Below are 24,826 nucleotides of genomic sequence, written 5' to 3'. Positions count from 1 at the left end.
AAGGAGTAGGTGAGGGGAGGTCAGTGTTAGGAGCAAATATGGTAGGTTTAGTGTGAAGAAAAGTAGCATATCAGTATAATTACTGACATTTGACTATCGGGAACCAGCGATAGTAGGATACTAGTAAAATAAATGATATGCTAGAAGTATTATTTTGCACCCTTTTTCCAGACACCCCTATTACACTTACTGAAAAGAAGGATATGTCAATCAGCTTTCCTGCGAACTCATAGCGCATCAAAAAGGCAAAGCCTCAGAATGACAGAGGAAGGAGTTAGGCCTCTTGCACACTGCAAGCGATTCAGATTCAGATTCCGCTTTTTAATCAGTTTTTACATCCGATTCAGATTTGCAGTTTGCTCCCTGCACACTGCAAATCGGAATCTGAATCGGATGTAAAAACAGGTTAAAAAGCGGAATCTGAATCGCTTGCAGTGTGCAAGAGGCCTAATGCTGGCCATACACTAGCCGATTCCCCGCCGATCGACAGCAGATTCAATTACTGGGATCGAATCTGCTGTCATATCGTTGACGCTAAATTTCATAGATCGATCCCGTCGATCGCTCCGTGCAGAAAAATACTGTAGATCGCCCGCGGGTAGGGAGATCGTCGCTAGCGGCTTTCGAGTGCCCGACGACCGACGCAATACATTACCTGCTCCGCCGGCGCGACTCTTCGCTGTCTTCTCCGCTCTGGTCTGGTCTCCGGCATGCTTCACTTACTGCTGTCCCTGCAGGAAGTTTAAACAGTAGAGGGCGCTCTACTGTTTAAACTTTCCCCAGACAGGAAGTGAAGCATGCCGGACCCGGAGACCAGAGCGGAGAAGAAGACAGCAGAGACCTGGGGAGTCGCGCTGGAAGAGCAGGTAATGTATACGGGTGGGGGGGGGGGTTCAGGCTGAAATCGATTCACAATCTGTTTGCAGTAAAGGCAGCCATACGATCCCTCTCTGATCAAATTCGATCAGAGAGGGGTCTATCTGTTGGTCGAATCTGATGGCAAATCGACCAGTGTATGGCTACCTTAAGCACCTGGAGTTTTTAACAATTAAGGATGTTACTAAAAATGCTATGCAAACAGAGTAATCTTACTCTATGCTATGCACTGATAAGGACCAGCCAGTATGTACGTTGGATAAATGTGGCTCTGTGAAATTAATAAGCTGACATCATTGCATTCCAGCGGTTCTGGAGGGGTGTTTGGCTTTCAGGGACAAAAAAGGGACAATTTGCATATTCAACGGTGATGCATATGCTCAACCTGAATAATAGCAAATACATTATGTTTTAAGAAGGCAAATTTCTATTTTTATTTCAAATGAATTTAAATTTAGGATAATGTTCTTTTAAACGTATATAAACTGTGTATGAACAGGAGTTTTAATGACTATGACATTCTTTTTTTCAACATTTCTAAAAAGTTCTGTTTTTCATATCGGGGAAAAAAAAAAAAAAAAAAAAACAGCAACGAAAAGTACAAATGTATTTATAATGCTGTTGCTCATTTTTAAGATATGATGAGTAAAAAGACAAATCAGTGAACATATTTTGTGGACAGACTTCATTATTTTATAATTAATTTCTTTTGTTATCTTCCTTTGCTAAGAATATTAGATACTGTACTTTGGGCAAGCAGCCTTGAACCTGGTATGATCCAGTATTTTTAAAAAATGGAAAACAATTATTTTCGGTTGTTTAAGCATTTTGTGTTTTTTTTTTGTTGTTTTTTTTTAAAGATCTTTCACGAGAATGTTTATGTTCACAGTTTTTTCATTTTGACATTGCAGCCTTCTAGATTGACCTTTCACAGCATGGAAAAGAATAAAGCACCAAAAGCGCAAACTAAAGTGCAGGAGAAATAAAAGCAGTTATTTTGCAAAGATTTTAAAAAGGCTACTGAGACATCAGTTTTAACATGCAAGCAAAACTCAGAAAACTGAAGACAAAGAACATCCTTTTATTTGTCCTTATTACTCTGTTCAATTTCCATCCAATAACAGAATATTCAAAATGGAATAAACACACAAGTATCAGACTCACTTTCTACAGGTTTAACACAGGAAATAATTTAGTTACCTGTATTCTGCTTATGAAAGTTTTCATTATAAAAAGATCACAATGCTGTAGTCTTGGTTATCTGCCACTGATGGGGGAATTGGCTGATGCCGGTTAGTGTGCTTCCTGGATGCTTGAGACTCAATGTTAAAAAAAAGGCCTAGGCTAATACAGTAACTATACCCCACTCTATACACAGGATCTTCTCAAAAAATTAGCATACTGTGATAAAGTTCATTATTTTCTGTAATGTACTGATAAACATTAGACTTTCATATATTTTAGATTCATTACACACAACTGAAGTAGTTCAAGCCTTTTATTGTTTTTTCTTATTGATGATTTTGGCATACAGCTCATGAAAATCCAAATTTCCTATCTCAAAAAATTAGCATATTTCATCCGACCAATAAAAGAAAAGTGTTTAAAAAAAAAAAAAAAAAAGTCAATCTTCAAATAATTATGTTCAGTTGGAGATGAAGATTTCATTTTTTTAGCACGACCTGGCACCTGCTCACAGTGCCAAAACCACTGGTAAATAGTTTACTGACCATGGTATTACTGTGCTCAATTGGCCTGCCAACTCTCCTGACCTGAACCCCATAGAGAATCTGTGGGATATTGTGAAGAGAAAGTTGAGAGACGCAAGACCCAACGCTCTGGATGAGCTTAAGGCCGCTATCGAAGCATCCTGGGCCTCCATAACACCTGAGCAGTGCCACAGGCTGATTGCCTCCATGCCACGCCGCATTGAAGCAGTCATTTCTGCAAAAAGATTCCCGACCAAGTATTGAGTGCATAACTGAACATTATTTGAAGGTTGACTTTTTTTGTTTTAAAAACACTTTTCTTTTATTGGTCAGATGAAATATGCTAATTTTTTGAGATAGGAAATTTGGATTTTCATGAGCTGTATGCCAAAATCACCAATAAGAAAAACAATAAAAGGCTTGAACTATTTCAGTTGTGTGTAATGAATCTAAAATATATGAAAGTTTAAGGTTTATCAGTACATTACAGAAAATAATGAACTTTATCACAATATGCTAATTTTTTGAGAAGATCCTGTACATACCATGAACTCTGTTTTGAAAGTATATTAAAAAGGACATCAGTGCCAAATAATTTAAAAATATAAACTGGATGATTTAAACAGCAATTAAAAGCGGTAAAGAAAGGTGCAATTAGTTTTGCAAAATAATAGTTTTTATAAAATGTTGTTAAAATGCCAAAAGTATGGTAACACTGAGGTCTGATGGGAGCTTAGACAGAACCAAGTGTAAGGTAAGTATGATATAACGTTTGTCTTCTTTCACCTAAATGAACTGCTGCCTACATCTACAGCATGGTATATTCCTGTACTCCGCAATGTCACAGTAACTGCTGTTATACAACTGTCGCAAGCAAATGCATTTTGTGGGACATTCTCACAGAGAGGACCCTGAAGATACGTTATAGGCAGACACACAGAGTCAAGTGCGCATATGCATTGTTGCCGTGGCAACAAAGCTCCAGCACCCATACTCTATGAGTTCCCAGCAGTGTGTGGCATAGCTGCACGGAAGAACGATGCACATGCGCAGAGATCAGTTTGTCCGTCCCCCCTGTCACATGGACTGTGCTACTGCAGTAATGCCATGTTCAGGCTGCTATGAAGGTGCAGGAGGTAGGGTGAGGAATAAGCCGTCCTCCTCCTCGTTGTTCTGCAATTGTCCCCGAAAAGCCCTCTGGTCTGGGGCCAACTGCACATGCGCAGTCGCATGCGCCCTCCCGCCGCCAGGAGCGTTTTGTGCCTGCATAGTACTACAGTATAATCTCGTTATAGTAAACTCCAACGGACCAGGAAAAGTGGTTTACTATATCAGAAATTGCCCTAGAAATGGCCTGGTATGCCCTGGTACATTCTCTGTTGCAAAGGACCAACTTTGTCCTCCCAATAGAGGTATAGTACAAGCACTTGCACATTTGGTGGACTACAAGGTTAAGCATTCCTTAGAGCTGCATAGCCAGGCTGGACAAATTGCTGGTACAATATCCAGGGCTCCTTAAAAATTGCAGCCGTCACTGAATAAATAAAATTTGCCTATTTGGTTTTTTATCACTTTACCCCCCCCCCCCCCCTCCCAGCCAATCAGCGCAATCGTCTATTATAGGCTTTAGCCACAAGGCTGTCCCCAGTACAGCGCTGGCGTAGATCGCAGCACTGTACTATGTAAATAGACAGCGGTTTCGCTGTCTAACAGTCTCCTAGCGGTGATCGCCGCTGGGAAACTGATGACGGTGCAGAGCTCTGTCATTGAAGCGGAAACGCGCACGCATAATCTTCACACAAAACATGCCCCCAAGACTGCACACCAATTAGCGTTAGGCGGTCCTAGAGCTGCCCAATTGGCATGGAGCGGTCTTTAAGTAGTTAAATTGATTGGTCCATTTTCAAACTGCATAGATTTGCATAAAATTGCATCAACCCGGAAGAATTTGCATATCCTTGATCATTCTTTTCACTGAGTAGAGGCAGCCACTTGCTTCCTGTGAGTGGCTCCAATACATCAGCGGGCGAGACTTACAGCATGTGTCCTGAAAAAAAACGTTCTGCTCACGTTTGAGCCAATCATAAAGCCTCACTTCAAAATGCAACCAATCATGATAAGCCAATCGCATCTGTAATGCGAGTGGCTCCGATACCTCTGCGGGTGGGACTTAGCACTCTCCTATCCACTCTCAATTTTGCATCGAGTAGGCCTGCTCTAGTCTGCTCTACAAGTGAAAGTAGCCTGTACTACCCTCCACACCTTACCAGGAGTGTCATCGCTAATAAAAAGAGTAGAAACCCATGAGTGCGTACAATCCCTGTGACTGTGGACTGTGATGATACTTTTATCAGTGATTACAAAATGGAAGTGGTAACACTGCATCCTCTTATTTACGTTCACATTGTTCCTCATTTTCCACAGGCTGCTTATTTGTAAAGTACTGTATATCCAGTGCCATTCTTCTCATCTTACAAATGTTATCAGGCATCAACTTGCAACCAGCCTGAAGAGAGCAGCCAACCATGGGTTTCACACTGACATATGACATATACACCACCCGCTGTTTACTATATCCAGAGTCAGCATCAGGTAGGGGCCAAAAAACGTTTACTATAACAGAAGTTTTAATATATCAGAGTTTACTATACTAGGTGTTGCTCCCATAGACTTATAATGGAGATTGTCAGGGACCTGGAGAGGTAGTTTACTATAACAGAATGCTTACTAGACCAGAGTTTACTATAACAAGATTATACTTGTACTGCACAGACACAAAACACTGACAATGGGAGCGCAGCAGGTAGGTTGGGGGGGGGGGCGTGCGCGGCCGGACTGCGACGACTTACCGGGGCCAGTTGCGGACTAACAAGGAAGCGGAGGATGGTGTGGGAACGATGAGCCTGGAAGAAGCCCCAGGTATGTATATTTTCTTTTTAATCCCCCATCTTAGTTACACCTTAACCAATATCTCCCTTACGTAGTACCATCCACTGCCGCTAAAGGCACCAGAATATCCCAAAGTGGATGATAAAAAAAAAAAAAAAAAAAAATCTACAATTTTAAAAGCAAACTATAGGCAAATTATTTTTGCTTGTGTTATAATCACTATTGCAAGTTCTTAAACACTCCTATACACTGTCTGCGTGTGCAGAAGGGCTAACTGGAATTCTGTTATGAGATTTTTTTAAAAAAACTATATGACCAAGATAAAGTGTTAGCCTAGAATTATTAATTGGGAATAATCTAATCAAATCTTTTAAGGAAAGCATAGTCTGGACCTACAACTATAAATCAGAATCTTCATTTGCAGAATAGAAGAATGACAGTGTTTGCTGCACAGCAATACAATCTGTCAGGAATTATTTTATCAAAAGAAAATTAATTCAAATAAGCATAAGAAAGGAGTCTAAAATCAATCTAGATCATCATACAACATTAGAGCAAAATTATATTAAAACAATTAACATAAATTAAATTAGCGTACATTCGTTTGAGTATTCAATAGTACTCAAGGTTATATATTAATTTTAAAAAAAATACATTAAAAAAAAAATTCTTAAAGGACCGCGATCATAAAAAAAATTGTAAAATTTAAAATGCATGTATATGCATACACTTAATGTACATTTGTTCCAGAGTAAAATACACTATACATTTATTTTTTCCTGCATTCCTCTTACTTACAGTACATGTACAAATCTGAAAGGTCTTGGTGCTGCTAAAATAGTTTGCAAGTGAGTAGGAAGGCTAGTCTGCATCTTTATATAAGATCCCCCATGAGGAGATGGACTAGTCCAAAACCTGTCAGATATTTACTGTTGTAAGCCACAGCAACATAGGAGAAAAGTAATTTATAGTGCATTGTACTCTGAGAGAAATGAGAAACTTCTTTTAAGTATGTGTACACATGTATTTTAAAGGTTACATTTTTTTTAGCAATAGTGTTCCTTTAAGAATACATTACTGAACTTGTGATTTCTTAAAGTGAATTTGAGCTGAAAAACAAAAAACCTGATGAGATAAACAATTGTATTTATTCTCCTACTCCTAAAAATTACTTTTATTGATATCCCATGATTTTATTTTATATTTAAACATTTGCAAAGTAGGTTGGATGTATTATTGCCTCTGCTCAACAGCAGTTTTATTAAATGCCCCAGATTTAAAATACAAAACTATTGACCTTTTTCCTATCTCTCCCCTACCCTGCCAGGAAAACATCTATGGCTGTAATTTTCTATTCTGTGCTGTTTACTATATTCCCGACAATGTACCGTCAAGACAGAAGCGGTCACTTCCATGCCTGAAAATTAACTCTTTCAGCCAGCAAAAGAAAAACAGCCTGGTAATTAAGTGTGTATGTACAGTGCAAAACACGTTATCTCAATGTTGCCTCAGGTACACACGATGCAATTTCCCCATCAGATTGACAGGTCAATCAATAATTTCCTGCGTGTCTGATCTGCACCTGATCAAGAACGGGACCAATTTTAGATGAGTACTGCACAAAATCGACTGTACTCTATCAGGAGCAGATGAGACATGCCGAAAATTTTCGACTGACCCATTGATCGGAAGAGAAAATTGCATTGTGTGTAGCAGAATTAAAAAGGTAAACAAAGATTTTACATAAAATCGATAGTTTGTAAAGATAAATTCTTCAAAGAAATAAAATAATAATAATGATATTACAATAAATAAGAATAAACAATGATTATACCTTCAGATTATAGTTAAATGAACCCACTATCCCTAGCCGAAAAGAAATTACTGCCTGCACTGACTGAGTCATTCATATTAAAATATTGTTCTTGTTGGATGGCCCAATCTCCTTCATCATCATCTTCAGGTTCTGCATCTGAAGAATTTCTTGTGTTCTCATATAAAAACACCTGCTTATCCACATGAGCAGGAGCTAATCTGTTCCTCTTAGCATTTACAACATTTGATGATGAACTAAAAAGACGCCCAGGGAAGACTCGAGTAGCAGAAATGCACCAATACTTTTGAAGTACCTTGGGCAACAGAGGAAATAATGCCAAACGATCAGACCACCATTTCAGTGGATCTTCATTCAGGCCAAGGACCTTTTGTGATTTAAAATTACTCAGCTCCTCAACAACTTGAGCATGGCATTCCTCCTGGTCCTCTGAAACTCCAGACTGGCAGAAAATTTCAGCCAACATGTTGTTGATATTATTAGTTGGAGGTGGTGTAGAAGACATTAACAGTTTTTTTACAGGTGGTTCTTCTGGAATTTTATACACTTTGTCCTCAGTATTATAATTCTCCTCATTTCGGTCCAGTAGACTTTTTGCTTCCTCGATAACACGATTTTCAACCTGTGAACGCTCAAATGCAGACAAGAATGGAAGTCGCTTGTACCTTGGATCCAGAAATGTAGCAACGTTTAAGAACATATCTATTTCCGGTGATTGTTGATAAGTAGCTGACAAAGCTTTGGCTATGACCTCTTTAGCCATGCTTATTTCTTTCAGGTCAGTATCCTTGATATTTAGTGATGTATTCAGAAGCATATGAAGAAGAGGTTTTACCATACTAATAGTGGGATATTTTGACATTGAGAGCATTTCTGCAACTTGTTTAAATGGCTGCAACAACTCTACAAGACCTTCAATCGTATTCCATTCACTTGCTTCAAGCATGAGGTGATGGTTATTACTGTCTTCTACCAAAACTGCAGCAATCATGAACTGCTGTTCCTTAAGACTCTGAAGCATCGCAAGTGTGCTGCCCCACCATGAGACCTTATCACTCTTAAGCATGCAAGGCAGCATGTTCTGCTGTTTCTGTTTCTCACAAAGAATGTACATTGCAACTGAAGACTGCTGAAAATACTCCACCAACTTTCTACATCGTGACAGAAGTCCTGATACCTTTGGAAGCTGAAATGCTTGCTTTATTCCGTTGTTAAATGTTCTTCCTAAACAGGGCATGTCTATAGGTATATCCAACAGAGAAAAAGCTTTAACAATGTCCTTACTGTAATCTGTGGTAGCACCAAATACTTTGTTACCTATTCCCCATTCGATAAATGTTTCATACAACACCCGTGTAATTGCTTCGGCTTTGTGTTCTTCGGGTACTTCAAATGTCTTCAAACACCTGGAGCTCGTAAACAGACCAGTAAAAGGATCAGAAGACAAGAAGTGAACGAATACAGTCACATACAATCTATTCTGCTTTTCACTTTTCCACATGTCCGTGGATAAACCACACCACAAAAGGTCAGCCAAATCTTTTAGTACAGTATCCCTCACTAAGTGATATTTGTCAGGTAAAATCCTTCCACAAACATACCTTCTGCTAGGTATTTCATATTTAGGATCCAGAGTTTTCAGTAGAGATTTAAAAGTTGGCTCATCCAATATGGACGCTGGAAACATGCCTTCACAAATGAAGTTTACTACAGCAGAAGATACTTCAATTTGCTTCTTGCTGTCGAGACTTTGAGGGTTCTTTATTAATAATGATTCCTGGATAACCTGTTGAGATGATTCTGACTTTAACTTAGAGAACGCTGTGGCGAAAGCTTCCCGCATTTGCTCAGTGTTGCTTTTTACAAACTCACAGAATTCATCTGGGTGATTTTTCTCAAGATGGTAAGAAAGGTTGGATGTATTTCCAGAATACGCAATCTGAGCCATACATATGCGACAGTAGATTTTCTTCCATTGCATGATGCACCCTTCAGCATTAGTATCAAACCCAAAGTATTTCCACACTTTACTCTTTGCCCTAGGGTGAGCAACCAGCTTAAGATCTGGCTGAAAGATATCACTGGCTTTAGATTCCATAGCTTGTCTTGTATTCCTCTTCAGTTATTGCTTCACCTGGTAATTTGGATCCGCTAAAAGGCAGGAAGACATAAATAAATGAGGAAGCTAAAACATGGTTATATTACTACATATGCTGCAAGAGCCATTACATTTTGTACAGATCTAACTCATTCCTTCATCTTTACTCCCTGAAGCTATCTCCAGCATCTTATCCAACCTCATTTATAAACCACCACTTTACAGAAAATGTCCTGGTGAATTAATCTGTAGCTTCCATTAGCTAAATAAAAAGCAATACACTTCCTTGCTAGATTATAGTCAGAAGCTTTACAGCCCTCTTTTTAGTAATGGTCATGGATTGCACAATAGTACTGGGCATAGATTTTCATGAATTCACTAGAATACTCTCTTTTGTCACTTATCTCTTCAGTGGTATATAAAACACTATGGAGACTAAGTGACGCAAATATGAAATAGAAGGGCAAGGAAATCTGGGTGCCTAAGAAAGTCGCTAGTAGATTATCTGTAAAATGACTGATATTCTGTGATTAGGCTCTATGCAATTACGATAAATAGTAAAATATGTCTATCTCGTAGCCTGACCCCATTCTCACTTGAACTTAACCGACCTCCAACCAAGGCCTAACCATATAACCCCCCCCCCCCCCCCCCCCACTCCAGCCACAGCAACCACCCCTATCTATGCTCAACTCTATCCTAACTGTGGTCACAAACAGTGGGCGCAGGGGAAGTTATGGCTACACTGCTGTTGTCACTGCAGCCCCGGTATCTGCATTCCTATGTGAGGCTGGATAGTGTACTGGACTGGTTAAGGGCTCTTTGATATAGGAGACCAGGGTTCGAATCCTGGCTAGGGTCAGTACCTATTCAGTAAGAAGTCCTTGGGCAAGACTTCCTAACAGTGCAGGGTGGCCTCTTGAGCGCGCCCTTAGTGGCTGCAGCTCTTGAGCCCTTTGAGTCCGATAGGAGAAAAGCCCTATACAAATGTTAAGATTATCATTATCTATACCTAGACCTAGCTCCACTTGCATTCACTATTTGTAGCTGCATTTAGGTTGAGGAAGTTTAGGCACCATCATAGGTGCCCATGTTAATAGTTACAAATAGCAGCTATTACTGGAAATTTGGGTGCTGGAGGCACCTGATAAAATAGTTAGTTCCAGGGCCACCCGTTATACAAACTGCAGCAGGATAGTAGGGAGATTTTGACAAAAATGTCAATGTATCCTAAATGGTGTTCCCAACACCTGCAGTAACATTCATGAAAAATGAAGCTACACATAGTGAAAAAATAATCCTTCAGGAAACCAACTTATAAATATAAACTACTATTTATTTTTCCTTTTTAATATTGCGGACAAATAATTATGCAACAGTAATCCTCTTTGGAGGTAATCCATGCATCCACTCAAAGGGCTAAACGCATGCAAGTCTAAGCAGGCCTATAAGCTACATCCCACGGTTTCCACCGCATTCTCAGGAACGTGAGATCTGCGGGGACATAAGAAGTGTATAGACTCCATGGGTTGTCATTCACTGTGGAATCATAATGTATGGTTTACGCCGAAAATATGCAAACACATTGCAATTTCCATTTATTATAATGGATGGAAAAAATTGCAACAAAATGGAAGTGCTGTGTTTTGCAATAGTCCCACAGGAGTTACCTTGCTTTATCAAGGAGAGTTTGAGCTCCCAGTCTTGGCATTATTACTATAGTGTGCAGTTTACTGGCATTGAGTTTTATGGGATACTGTTGTAAATGTAAGCAGTTCTATTAGCTACATCCAGCGATTTCCACCGCATTCTCAGGAACACAATGAGATGTGAACTGCAGTGACATCAGAAGTGCATAGACTACAATGTCTGATGTCCCTGTCCATGGGTTGTCATTCACGGTGGAATCATAATGCATGGTTTATGACAAAAACATGCTAAAGCATTGCGATTTCCATTCATTATAATGGATGGAATCGCAATCACATTGCCCAAAATTTGCATAAAAATAAAAAAGTGCCATGTCTTGCAACAGCATTTCCATTTCCGTGGTGAAGGGATATGTTATATAGATCAGATGCCTGTGTCAACAAATAAAACAAACCACAAATCATATGTGCAAAATCTTATGACCCATCAAACAGCTAAGTTCTAGCCTTAACAACTGTGCAAATAGACATATGAATATATAAGTAGACTACGGGCCAATTAGTGAAGCAACCCATAGAGGAAAGTGCATAGCGTAATTATCAATAGGATTCTTAGCCCAGAGGAATAAATGGTGGTGCAGGCATCAGCGTGTGGCAGAGAGAGATAGAGGAACCCTTCAAACGGACCCACTAGTTCCGCGGGCTTTACGCTTTATCAAGGAGAGTTTGAGCTCCCAGTGCTGGCATTATTACTATAGTGTGCAGTTTACCTTTTACGGGAATTGTGTTTTACGGGATACAGTTCTACACTTTTGTAATCATTTGAATTATCATCGAGTGCATTATTTGTCTAATCATAGATAATAAAGATCATATGTATATATTTTCAAACTTATTAGCAGTGATGCTATCCCTTGTGGGTTTCTTTTTTTCTCCCAATTCATATTGTATTCTTGACCCTTGCACACTCATGCATAAGCAGGTGATGCTGACCTTCTTGTCTGTTCTACAAGTGGTGAAGGGGCCTAAGTGTGCTCCCTGCGTAATAGTATATGCCTGGTTTGAGATCCGGCAAGTCTTGTATTTACAGGAAGACGCCACCCCAATCCAGAAACCTGTACAAATCACTTTTTGAAAACATTTCTGCTGGCACAAGGGATTGCAGACATAACTCACTATTACAGCAAAATAATTTTATGGAATTTTTCTATTTTTTTTTTTTACTATATTCTAATGGTGTAACTAGTTTTCTTTGTATTTCTTATATATGGTTATACAATGGAAGTTAACAATGACAGTGCCATATGTGGAAGATGCACAGATCAGCTGTAGCAAGATATTCAGTATCAGCCATTTGTCAAGTTTGTAATTAAAGTTGTTTTGCACCTTTAATTTAAAAAAACAAAACATACTTAATAACAGGTATATATCGTAAATCACAATATTTTGCAACTTTGTGTGTTAATAAACACTGTCAAAATAGCAACTTTCAAAAAAAGTGTTTGTCGCCCCAGTGGAAATCCTTTCAACATGAACTCGCAGGAGAGGTCTGTTCCTTTCCCTTTAGGCTACAGCGAGGACTCATCAGTGAAGACTGATGTCTGGGTAGCTCATCCTTCCTGACAAGCTCTGCACTGCAAATTATGGAAGCAGAGCAAGACAAGACTACAGACAGCTTGTATAAATTGCATCACATCTACACTATATAAACTTTTAAAAAGACATTGGAGATGAGCTCAGAATTTTTGCAAATAGATTAAAAATCATAGCAGACATTATGATGAAAGCACTAGAGCAGGCTCACATTTTGTAATGTATAGCAAGTAAATTTGCATGAAATAGCAATGCCCAATATTTTGTGTGCAGCATGTATGCACCAGGCCGGGTCCTTTAGCTTCTCTTCCTGGTTAGACAGGGCAATTTTACTGGGGAGAAAGGTCTCCAGTATCCTTGCCCAATCCCATCATTGCCAACCTGAGATAGTCAGGGAGGAGGTGTGAGGGTGCAGCCGCCAGTCTCTCCTCATGAGCTCGGATCACCTGAACTCGCCCACCTCTCTCACCTGCTAGTCAGAAGATAGCGTTATGTGGCTACCACAGCTCCCCATTATGGCAAAAATCTGCTGAGCTGCAGTGCTGACTGACTTTTCCCAAAGGGAATTTCTGCATTAGCTATAAATGTTGTGTCACCTTTACTAATGAAAAATATCCGGGAGCACGAGTTAGGGCTTTAAAGTGTACCCAAGGTGAACCTCAGGTACAAAAAGACATATAGTACTTAGCTAAGAAGAGGGAAGTCTCTGGATCCTGAAGAGGCTTCCCATGCCATCCTCCAGTCCCACATCCCCGAGCACGGACCTCCGAAGATTACCAACAAGGGTTTGTTGGTAGGAACCTCAGGGGTACGCTCCTCTCCAAACACAAGTGCGGCTTTACTGCACGAGTATGGTCGCGCCTGCGCAGTAAGCCGGAGCAGCTCATTCACAAGACGCTCCATGCTAATACGCAGGCATGCTCATGCCAGAAGAGCAAGGCCCCGATGTTAAGGAGGGTCCCAGCGAGTGGCAGCAGGAGCGAGGAAGACCCGGGAAGCCTCTATGGCAGGGGTCCCCAAACTTTTTCAGTCCAGTGCCGGGTCAATATACTTCAGACTGCTGGGGGGCTGGTACATACATAAAATGGATGTTAAAAACCTTACATTGAATCGAGGTATTGATTCTCCCCAATCATGCCTGGAGAAGAACTCCCAGCAGTAGCCAGGAGTGCGTCTTTGTACACCAGACAGTGAAGCATACCCAGGTGACAACCAGCCTTTCAGTTGGACAGCAGTATCACCAGATGCAGAATTGCATTGGTAGCCAGCGAATGACTGGTCACTGGCTTCTACAGAATGTGAATGAGTGGTGCCAGCACTTAATGGTGCAGTGGGCCGCATCTGTAAGTTATACATTATGTGTTTGGGGGCCAGTGAGAAAGCCTTTGGGGGGCCGCACTCGGCCCACAGGTCTTAGTTTGAGGACTACTGCTCTATAGGATCCAGAAGCTTTTAACTTCTTAGGTAAGTATGTATTTCTGAACCCATGCTTCCGCCTAGGTTCTCTTTAAATGTAACAAACATGCTTTAGTGGATAATACTTTCCCTCTACAGAAGTCTTTAGCTATGATGTAGAGTTTCACAGCGTAACCATTTTATCTGAACCTGGTGAGCTGCACTCATTGGCGCACATCCTGCCTCCCTCTCACCCACTGCAGATATCCCCTTTAAGTGTACCTGAAATTAAATATTTGTGGCTTCCTCCAACCCCCTCCGGCCTGGTCGCCACTGTCCTCCGCCTCCTGGATGGTCCCCATAGAGCCCTGTTATCTTCTGCCAGTCAGTGCAGGCGCAGTCCACCCGCACACGCCCCTGCGGCTGGGAGTGATCTGCACCTGCACAGTAGTACTGCGCAGTAGCAGAGCGCTTTCCCAGCGATGGCAGCCTGGTGGAGTTGCATGGCTGGGCCGCACATACTGAAAATAATGGGGCTTTTACAGGACCATCCTGGAGGCAGAGGACAGTGGCCAGGGAGCAACCAGGCCAGAGGGGGCTGGAGGAAGCCCCAGGTACAGTGGTGTGAATAACTATTTGCCCCCTTCCTGATTTCTTATTCTTTTGCATGTTTGTCACACTTAAATGTTTCTGCTCATCAAAAACCGTTAACTATTAGTCAAAGTTAACCTAATTGAACACAAAATGCAGTTTTAAATGATGGTTTTTATTATTTAGTGAGAAAAAAAACTCCAAATCTACATGGCCCTGTGTGAAAAAGTGATTGCCCCCCCTTGTTAAAAAATAACTTAAAGAGAATCTGTACTCTAATATTCTTACAATAAAAAGCATACCATTCTATTCATGATTTTCTCCTGTGCCCCTCTGTGCTGTTTCTGCCACTCTCTGCTGCAATCCTGGCTTGTAATTAACAGTTTTAGGCAGTGTTTACAAACAAACTAACCAGCTTCTAATAGGCTCAGCTAAGCATAGTGTATGAGTCATTCAGAGTATGCAGGGGGCCTGCAGAGGGTGTGTATCGCTTCTACCAATCACAAGCAGCCCTGCACATTCCACACAATCAAGCTTTAGCCCGACAAACAGGACAGAGGAAAGATACATTGATTTATTACAGAGACAGTGCAGTTAGGAAAGACTGCAGTAAGCCAGAGCAGATTAGAACAGGCATAGGAACTTATAGGATAGAAGAACTAAGGCTGAAAAAATTGTTACAGAGTCTCTTTAAAGGTGGTTTATTACACCTGAGTTCAATTTCTGTAGTCACCCCCAGGCCTGATTACTGCCACGCCTGTTTCAATCAAGAAATCACTTAAATAGGAGCTGACACAGAAGTAGACCAAAAGCACCGCAAAAGCTAGACATCATGCCAAGATCCAAAGAAATTCAGGAACAAAATGAGAACAAAAGTACTGTAATTGAAATCTATCAGTCTGGTAAAGGTTATAAAGCCATTTCTAAAGCTTTGGGACTCCAGCAAACCACAGTGAGAGCCATTATCCACAAATGGCAAACACATGGAACAGTGATGAACCTTCCCAGGAGTGGCCGGCCGACCAAAATTACCCCAAGAGCGCAGAGAAAACTCATCCGAGAGGCCACAAAAGACCCCAGGACAACATCTAAAGAACTGCAGGCCTCACTTGTCTCAATTAAGGTCAGTGTTCACGACTCCACCATAAGAAAGAGACTGGGCAAAAACGGCCTGCATGGAAGATATCCAAAGCGCAAACCACTTTTAAGCAAAAAGAACATTAAGGCTCGTCTCAATTTTGCTAAAAAAACATCTCAATGATTGCCAAAACTTTTGGGAAAATACCTTGTGGACCGACAAGACAAAAGTTGAACTTTTTGGAAGGTGCGTGTCCCGTTACATCTGGCGTAGAAGTAACACAGCATTTCAGCAAAAGAACATCATACCAACAGTAAAATATGGTGGTGGTAGTGTGATGGTCTGGGGTTGTTTTGCTGCTTCAGGACCTGGAAGGCATGCTGTGATAGATGGAACCATGAATTCTACTGTCTGCCAAAAAATCCTGAAGGAGAATGTCCGGCCATCTGTTCGTCAACTCAAGCTGAAGCGATCTTGGGTGCTGCAGCAGGACAATGACCCAAAACACACCAGCAAATTCACTTCTGAATGGCTGAAGAAAAACAAAATGAAGACTTTGGAGTGGCCTAGTCAAAGTCCTGACCTGAATCCTATTGAGATGTTGTGGCATGACCTTAAAAAGGCGGTTCATGCTAGAAAAGCCCAACCAGTTATTAGGTTCAGGGGGCAATTTCTTTTTTACACAGGGCCATGTAGGTTTTGAGTTTTTTTTCTCACTAAATAATAAAAAAACATCATCATTTAAAACTGCATTTTGTGTTCAATTATGTTATCTTTGACTAATAGTTAACGGTTTTTGATGAGCAGAAACATTTAAGTGTGACAAACATGCAAAAGAATAAGAAAACAGGAAGGGGGCAAATAGTTTTTCACACCACTGTATGTATAAAACCTTTTTCCCCTTTTTGTCTCAGGTTTACTTTAAGAAATATATTTATGTTCTGATTTATTTTAGCTTTTTTTGCATAATATCTTTTCACAGCTGGAGGTGGATTCTTACATCAGGATAATTAACTTGCACCACTCACTTAGTATGTGCATATTTAAAAGCACTGCATGTTAAATTAGGTACGAGATGTACTCAATGGACATTACTGTTCAACTATCTCCTGTTGCCAATGGTAGAATACTGATAAAGTTAGCCTTGTCTTTTCGTATTCTCACATTAACCTACCTATCTATGCCTAATACTAATCTCCCCCCTGCCTATACCTATAATTAACTGCCCCCATCTATTGCTTAAACTAACCTACCCCATCTTTTAAACACTGTCCATTCAGATGAATGGACAGCCGTTGGTACGATCGCGTGTTTGGATCTCGATTTTTTTTCACCCTCTTCCAGACACTTAGCAGATCCTGGATGCAACAGGTTTGAGGCCGCTCTTCTGTGTCCTCCTACAGTAAGAAAAAGGCTGCACGCAAGGAAGCAACCCCAAAAGCCGACAAATGTTGTTCTGCATGTTTAAGGAAAAGCATTTGCAACGGGATGCCGGGCTGCTGACCTTACTAACTCTAGCCACTTCATAGTGATAAAGTCATTTAGGAAATCATCTTCTGGATAAGCCCCCAAAACTGAACGAAACAAAAAGTACCAGCAGTGGTGTAGCAATAGGGGATGCAGAGTTTGTGACCATACTGGGGCCCATAGACCAGAGGGGCCCTCCCTAATCCATCTTGTTAGCTTTGCATTAGTGTTATGCTGGTAATGAACATCTCTACACGTGCATTGAATAGTAGTGATCCATAAACGGTTTTCTTACTCTGATTACACCTCTATGACACTGCAGCTGTCCTTGGTAATTTTTGAGGCTTCGTATCAATAGAGTTATTGGGCCCCATGTAAAACTCGCACTAGGGTCCCATGCTACTTAACGACCGCGTGATGCCGATGGGCGTGACCGTGGCGGCAGCTCCAGGACCCCCTTAACGCCGATTGGTGTCAAGTCCTGGAGCTGCAGTTTAGCAGGGAACGCGCGTGCATGCGCAAACGTTCCCTGCCGGTTCACGGAGTAGCCTGCTAGCCACAATCGCGGCTAGCAGGCTTTTAAGAGCCGACAGGGGAAAGAATTCCCATTTACAATTGTACAATGCTGCCATTTCCTACCCTCAGAGCTTGGCCTCTCATAGACTGATACCTATGAGAAGCGGGGAACAGTGCCAATCGCCATCCTAAGATCCTAAGGCGATTAGGACGGCACAGGGGAGGGAGGAAGGAAAGAAAAGCCTCCCTTCTGTCTATAAAAAAAAAAAGATTGCAGCAGCGATCAGACATCTCCTACATAGGGCTCTATTCATAAAACATTTGCAGTAAAAAAAAGAAAAATCTTGGAGGGAAACACTGCATCGGTATTTTAGACTTTTGTGTGCTAATTCATAAAAAAGTTTACAATTGCGATAAAAGGTCGGGGAATTCCCAAACTAAACTGGCGGTGCTGCCTGAGTTGAGACATTTTGTCTGTGCAGACACAGAATTACAATAAGGGCTCGTTTCCACTGTTGCGGTGCGGAATCGCCTGGATTCCACCGCAGAAGAAATCGCACGCGGCTGCGTTTCCACTTGCGGATTTAGCCGCGATTTCGCATGCGATTTCGCATGGCAAAGAGCCAGGCGAATTTAACCATGTCACTGCCTGAGTAAAGCTCCATAGCAAACCATGCAAAATCGCACACGAAATCGCGGGGAAATGCGCATGACAAAGCCGCATGCGATTTCCCTATTAAATGCATTAGCGGCGATTCGCCCGCATTCCTCATGCACGCGAAATCTGACGGCTCTGCCGTGCAGATTTCTGCCGCACCGAAAACCCTCCCGCCGCCGGACAAGTGGAGACAGCCCCATCCACTTACATTGACTATGCGAATCCGCATGCAGTGCCCGCATGCGGATTCGCTATAATGGAAACGAGCCCTAAAGGAGGCAGCCCGAACTTCCCTTTAGATGTGCATTTTTTTTAAACTGCCTCTCCTTGCCCTGAATCTGTCTATTACTCTTTCTAAACAATCTATTTAATTGCCGCAGCTTAGAAGAACTTCAAGAATGTTACACATGCAGGCTTCCTGATGTAAAATATATATGAAAACGGTACCCAAGAGGCTAAAAAACACAGCCTGGGTATTCCGGAAAGCTTTTTTTGTACTGTTCTCACTGCTGCTGCCTGGGAGGTCTGTCTCCATTAACTTAGCTGTTATCCGCTGGCTTATCGCCTTTTCTAAACAGCCGGTATTCTCTGTCCCAATTCCGCTTGCTCTAATCTTTATGAATTGACATGTGTTGAGATAAACATCGCATAAGGCGGTAATTTCCCGCACTGCTCAGGTATGTCAGCTTTTCATGCGGAAACAGCTTTTATGAATTGACATTTTGCTAAATGGTCGGTAAAGTCAGCTGTTTTGAGCATTATCGCATGCGGGAATGCTTTATGAATAGAGGCCAGTATCCTATTAAGGACACTAAAAGGAGGTTAAATTCAATCGTGCTGATTTGAAGGGCTGTGCAGCACGCCAATAAAGCTGCACAGCCGTTATAATAAATGGCCTGGTCACTAGGGGAGAGGGTGTAAGCCTGAGGTCAGTCTTGAAGTGGTTAAAGGAAACCTGTAAGGTAGAGTGACCAGACGTCCCGGATTACCCAGGACAGGTCTCGGATTCGGGGTGCGCTGTCCCAGGCAGCATGAGGTTCCGGGAAACGTCCTGCTTTTAGCAGCGCAACGTCCCGCCCTCGGGACTCTGGCCACCGTACTGAATGAACTAGCCGCAGCGTCTCATAGACGCTGCGCTAGTTCATTCCCCGCAGCCCCGCTCCAGCAGCCTGCATTGTCCTCCGGCAGGCACAGGCAGAGCAGGGCTACGGGAAGATGGCGTCCGGAGGCGGAGCCCTGTACTGGAGACTATTTGTGTCTCCAGTAAAGGGCTTCAGGCGCCATCTTGCCGTAGCCCTGCTCTTTGCCTGTGAGCGTGGAGGAGGATCGTCCGGGGGAGCTGCACACACACCAGAGGCCGGCTGCGTGAGGGGACTTCTGGCAGGTGAGTAAATGCTTTTTTTTTGCAGGTGAAATGTGCCCACATTGCGTTTATTTTGTGCTGACATGTTTGCCCCCATTGCGTTTATTTTGTGCTGAAATGTTGCCCGTTGCCCGCAATGTGTTCATTTTGTTCTGACATGTTGCCCGCAATGCGTTTATTTTGCGCTGACATGTTCCCCGCAAAGCGTTTATTTTGTGCTGACATGTTGCCTGCAATGCGTTTATTTTGTGCTGACATGTTGCCCATTGCGTTCATTTTGTGGTGTCTGGGGTAACTGTTGCTGCATTATTATTTAATGGTCATAGTTGGCTATGTTTGCTGCTTTGGGGTTACGGTATACTATTAAATAGCATCGCACAGTTTCTGCACACCCATGATGCGAATACTCGTTTGACCACATCATGGCGTAAACACTGCTTTCTTATGCCTCGCTATTACATCATTACGTTAGCTCCACCCATACAATGTCATGGCCACACCCATTTTTCAGCGCAGCGCCACCACGTTTCGGCACACGCAGCCCTCATTTTTCGCCGCGTCACTCTATGTAAGGAGTAAAAAAAGAGTTTAACTTACCTGAGACTTCTACTGCCCCCTGCAGACGTCCTGTGCCGGTGATGGGACAAAACGATCCTCCGATCCCCCATCGTGGCTCAGTTTCGTTATCCGTCTTGCAAGTCAATGGCCACTGCGCCAGAGGATCGTTTTGTCCCAGCGCAGGCACAGTACGTCTGCAGGGGGGGCGGTAGAAGCCCCAAGTAAGTTAAACTCTTTTTTTTTTACTCCTTACGGGTTTTCTTTAATTACACCACTGAGTGCCTATCTCCTATCCTAATACTGTAAACACGAGTTGCTCAGTACAGTAAAGCAATGAATAGGCGGAGTAGAGAGAGAAGCGAACTCCACATCATAGGTGACCGAGGACGCGCACCGACACAGCGGGAGTGCGCACTCTGAGCAAGGCTCGTCCCCGTGTAAGGATTGCACAGCCCACTTCCGGCGAGTCACCCGGAAGTACCGGGCCGAGAGAAGTGCCGCTAATTGCAGAATAAAACCCAGTCCCACTATTATCGCGGTTGAAAAATATCGGGCGATACACACCTGCTCCCGGGGTCTCCTAACGCTGCTGTATGTATGGAGCTCCCATGGCCACCGCAGGTCATGAGACTCCGGTCAGCCAGACATCGCGATAGGAAAGCTGTCACTGTGCTGACCGACACCGCAGCGCCACGAAGGCGACACTCGTCACGACATGCGCGATAGGCGACACTGGCGCCTTGTTGTGACAGTGGCGGTGCTTCCCGTCACACAACGTGCAGAACATAATGAACTACAGTGACCAGATTTTTGTAGGCTCAACCTAGGACAGGGCGGGAGGGGGCTGCCGAAAAATAGGGGCGGTGCGGCGCGCGCAGTGGCGAAAAATGTGGTATCTGCGGCGCGTGTAAAAAAATGGGCGTGGCCATGACATAATGATGCAACAGCGAGGCATAAGAAAGCAGTGTTTACGCCGTGATGTGGTCAAACGAGGATTCGCATCATGGGTGTGCAGAAACTGTGTGATGCTATTTAATAGTATACCATAACCCCAAAGCAGCAAACACAGCCAACTATGACCATTAAATAATAAATGCAGCAACAGTTACCTCAGAAACCACAAAATAAACGCAATGGGCAACACGTCAGCACAAAATAGGCGCATTGCGGGCAACATTTCAGCACAACATAAGCGCATTGCGGGCAACATTTCAGCACAACATAAGCGCATTGCGGGCAACATTTCAGCACAACATAAGCGCATTGCGGCCAAACATGTCAGCACAACACAAACGCACTGCGGGCAAACATGTCAGCACAAACTAAACGCACTGCGGGCAAACATGTCAGCACAAACTAAACGCACTGCGGGCAAACATGTCAGCACAAACTAAACGCACTGCGGGCAAACATGTCAGCACAAACTAAACGCACTGCGGGCAAACATGTCAGCACAAACTAAACGCACTGCGGGCAAACATGTCAGCACAAACTAAACGCACTGCGGGCAAACATGTCAGCACAAACTAAACGCACTGCGGGCAAACATGTCAGCACAAACTAAACGCACTGCGGGCAAACATGTCAGCACAAACTAAACGCACTGCGGGCAAACATGTCAGCACAAACTAAACGCACTGCGGGCAAACATGTCAGCACAAACTAAACGCACTGCGGGCAAACATGTCAGCACAAACTAAACGCACTGCGGGCAAACATGTCAGCACAAACTAAACGCACTGCGGGCAAACATGTCAGCACAAACTAAACGCACTGTGGGCAAACATGTCAGCACAAACTAAACGCACTGTGGGCAAACATGTCAGTACAAAATAAAACGCACTGCGGGCAAACATTTCACCTGGAAAAAAAAAACCATTTACTCACCTGGCAGAAGACGTCCTCTCAGCAGCCGGCCTCTGGTGATGTGTGTACAGCTCCCCCTGGACGATCCGCCTTCAATGTCCCCTCTCACAGGCAGAGCAGGGCTACGGCAAGATGGCGTCCGGAGGCGGAGCCCTGTACTGGATACACAAATAGTCTCCAGTACAGGGCTCCGCCACCGGACGCCATCTTCCCGTAGCCCTGCTCTGCCTGTGCCTGCCGGAGCGGGCCTGCGGGGGAATGAACTAGGGCAGCGTCTATGAGACGCTGCGGCTAGTTCATTGTACGGTGGCCAGAGTCCCGAGGCCGGGACGTCCCGCTGCTAAAAGCGGGACGTTTCCCGGGACCTCATGTAGCCTGGGACAGCGCGTCCCGGGTAAAGCAGGACGTATATGAACATTAGAGAGGGGACTGACCTGGTAGGATGAAGCGGCGGAGCAGCAGCTGCTGGAGGGCCACTATCGCCCCGATGTAATAGTTCCTCAGTACGGGGAGTAGCACGCTGAGGAGCCACATGGCTGCACTACGGGGCCGGATGGATGATGGGATCACTGCAGCCTGTAGGGAGAGGCAGCATAGTGCCTTACTGCTGGCAGCGCAGGATATTACCGTGTCCTGTCTGAAATAGCTACCTTCAGCACTGCGCACGTCCATTAGCTCGTCATAGGAGGGGGAGGCTCGTCTGCCGCACAGATAGAAAAACTAGCAAACTTAGTGCAGATTCTGCAGAACTGTTGGTAAAGAAGAAGTGGTTATGAGCCGCTGTGCAGACTTGTCGAGATCTCATCTCATGTGCTGTATTACACAGCTGCGCGACTCGCAGGGCACCTGAAACTCCCACACTCAGGCTGACGTGCTTCGCTTCCTCCTGAAGGCTGCAATGTATGTCCTCGCATAGGCTGTAGAGCGGTGTATACATAGCCGAGACAAGGTCCTCCTGCACCCAAGGCTGAGACACCAAAGTGCACCTCTCCATACCTCGTACCCCAGCTGTCACACACTGATTGTTGTTAGACTTATGGCCCATACTCACGAGGGACAATTGTCGCCGCCTGTGAGTATGGGCCACGCGCACACCGAACTGTCGCCCGGAACGGGCGCGCACCCCGAACTGTCGCCCGTCGCTGAAGTCGCCAGGCGATTGAAATGTTCAATCGCCTGGCGACAGTCGCCGCCACAACTCCGCCGCAGCTGTCGCTAGTCCGCGTGAGTACGCGGACTAGCGACAGCAACCTCCATTGAGGTACGCAGAGCTTCCGGCGGAGGGAGGAGGAACGTCGGCGACAGCTTCCGTCGCACCGCTGGTCCCTCTTCCGCGTGTGTACGCGGAGGGACCTGGCGAGGAGCTGTCGCCCACACGCTCACGTGTGCTGGCGACAGGCCACTTTTACCGCCCGTGAGTATGGGCCATAAGAGGTGTCCCAGAGCCCCCAACACCTTAATCTCTAGTTATCTGGCTTGCAGCAACTGTCATGTACCCCGTTTCTTATTTATCTCTGCTTCAAACTTAATAGGGGAATGATAGGTGAGTGAGTTGTGCGCCCCCTCCTATACTGCACCCCGAGGCTGGAGCCTCTCTTGCCTCGGCCCGGCCCTGGGTGTATATCTCTAGCATACCTCGTTTAGTGCTGTGCATCCCTCTTCCCTGCTCTCTCCTCTGCTTTCATCAGAGCTCCTCTGCTTTCAGTTACATTTGTGCAGCTCCTGACCGACTTCTCGTGTGACAAACTCGGGAACCACAGTACACAGTGGGGGGGGGGATGATCCTGGCTATACATAGGGGAACAAGAGGACCATTAGATTAGTAGGAGGGGGGGCACACATAAAATGTTGTGACGGGATAGTCATACTAGCCACTTTGCAGGGGGGGGGGGGGGAGGGAGGGTTTAAGGTGTACTGGTCAAACTTTTCTGGTGGGAAAATGGTAGCACATGATATGAGGGGAAGGGCAGGGGGTAAGGTGCAGAGCAGGTGAAAAACAGGGCTGCCATAAGCACCAATATTAAAAGCCGCAATTAACGATATGAACAGTACTTAGTAATGTGCTGCCCACATTGCGATTTTCAGGTGACTGCTGCCCACTTTACCATTATTTTCTGGTGACTGCTGCCACTTTACGATTATTTTTTGGTTACTACTGCTCACATTACGATTTTCTGGAGACTGCTGCCCACATTGCGATTTTTTTGTTGACAGCTGCCCACATTGCGATTTTCTGGTGACTGCTGCCCACTTTGCAATTATTTTATGGTGAAATGCTGCCCACTTTATCATTATTTTATGGTGAAATGCTGCCCACTTTATGATTATTTTATGGTAAAATGCTGCCCACTTTACGATTAATTTCTGGTGTCTCGTCTGAAATAGCTACTTTCAGCACTGCGCATGCGCACATCCATTAGCTCGTCATTGGAGGGGGGAGCGTCGTCTGAAATAGCTACCTTTTTCTGCACGCCATGGCAACACCTCCTTTGCCTGGGAAAAAAAAGTGTAGTGCTGCATTCTAATGCAGTGGAACCACATTCGCAACAAATGCGTGTTAACAGGTTTGTGTGAAAGTAGGGATCTGTTGTATTGCTCCATTGCCTGTCAAAAAAGCATGCCATTAAAGAGAATCTGTATTGTTAAAATTGCACAAAAGTAAACATACGAGTGCGTTAGGGGACAT

At 43.7% G+C, this 24,826-nt stretch overlaps 1 protein-coding gene across 2 annotated transcripts in view; it reads right to left on the bottom strand.

Annotated features, from left to right (window-relative positions):
- ZBED1 (zinc finger BED-type containing 1) overlaps positions 1-22,811 on the bottom strand; it is a 439,106-nt gene extending 416,295 nt beyond the window's left edge. Inside the window, exons 1-2 of one of the 2 annotated variants that reach the window (XM_068269938.1) lie at positions 22,575-22,811; positions 6,160-9,459 (exon numbers count right to left, since the gene is read on the bottom strand). In XM_068269938.1, the coding sequence (XP_068126039.1) occupies positions 7,322-9,406 (2,085 nt within the window). In that variant the 5' untranslated portion in view covers positions 9,407-9,459; positions 22,575-22,811 and the 3' untranslated portion in view covers positions 6,160-7,321. Of the gene's footprint in view, positions 1-6,159; positions 9,460-22,574 lie in introns of those variants that run through there. The other variant, XM_068269940.1, reaches the window with a different exon arrangement.
- Between the last annotated feature and the right edge of the window lie 2,015 nt (positions 22,812-24,826).

Source organism: Hyperolius riggenbachi, chromosome 2, assembly GCF_040937935.1.
Source record: "Hyperolius riggenbachi isolate aHypRig1 chromosome 2, aHypRig1.pri, whole genome shotgun sequence".
In the NCBI taxonomy this organism is placed as follows: domain Eukaryota; kingdom Metazoa; phylum Chordata; class Amphibia; order Anura; family Hyperoliidae; genus Hyperolius; species Hyperolius riggenbachi.
This window is presented reverse-complemented; position numbering and strand designations above follow the sequence as displayed.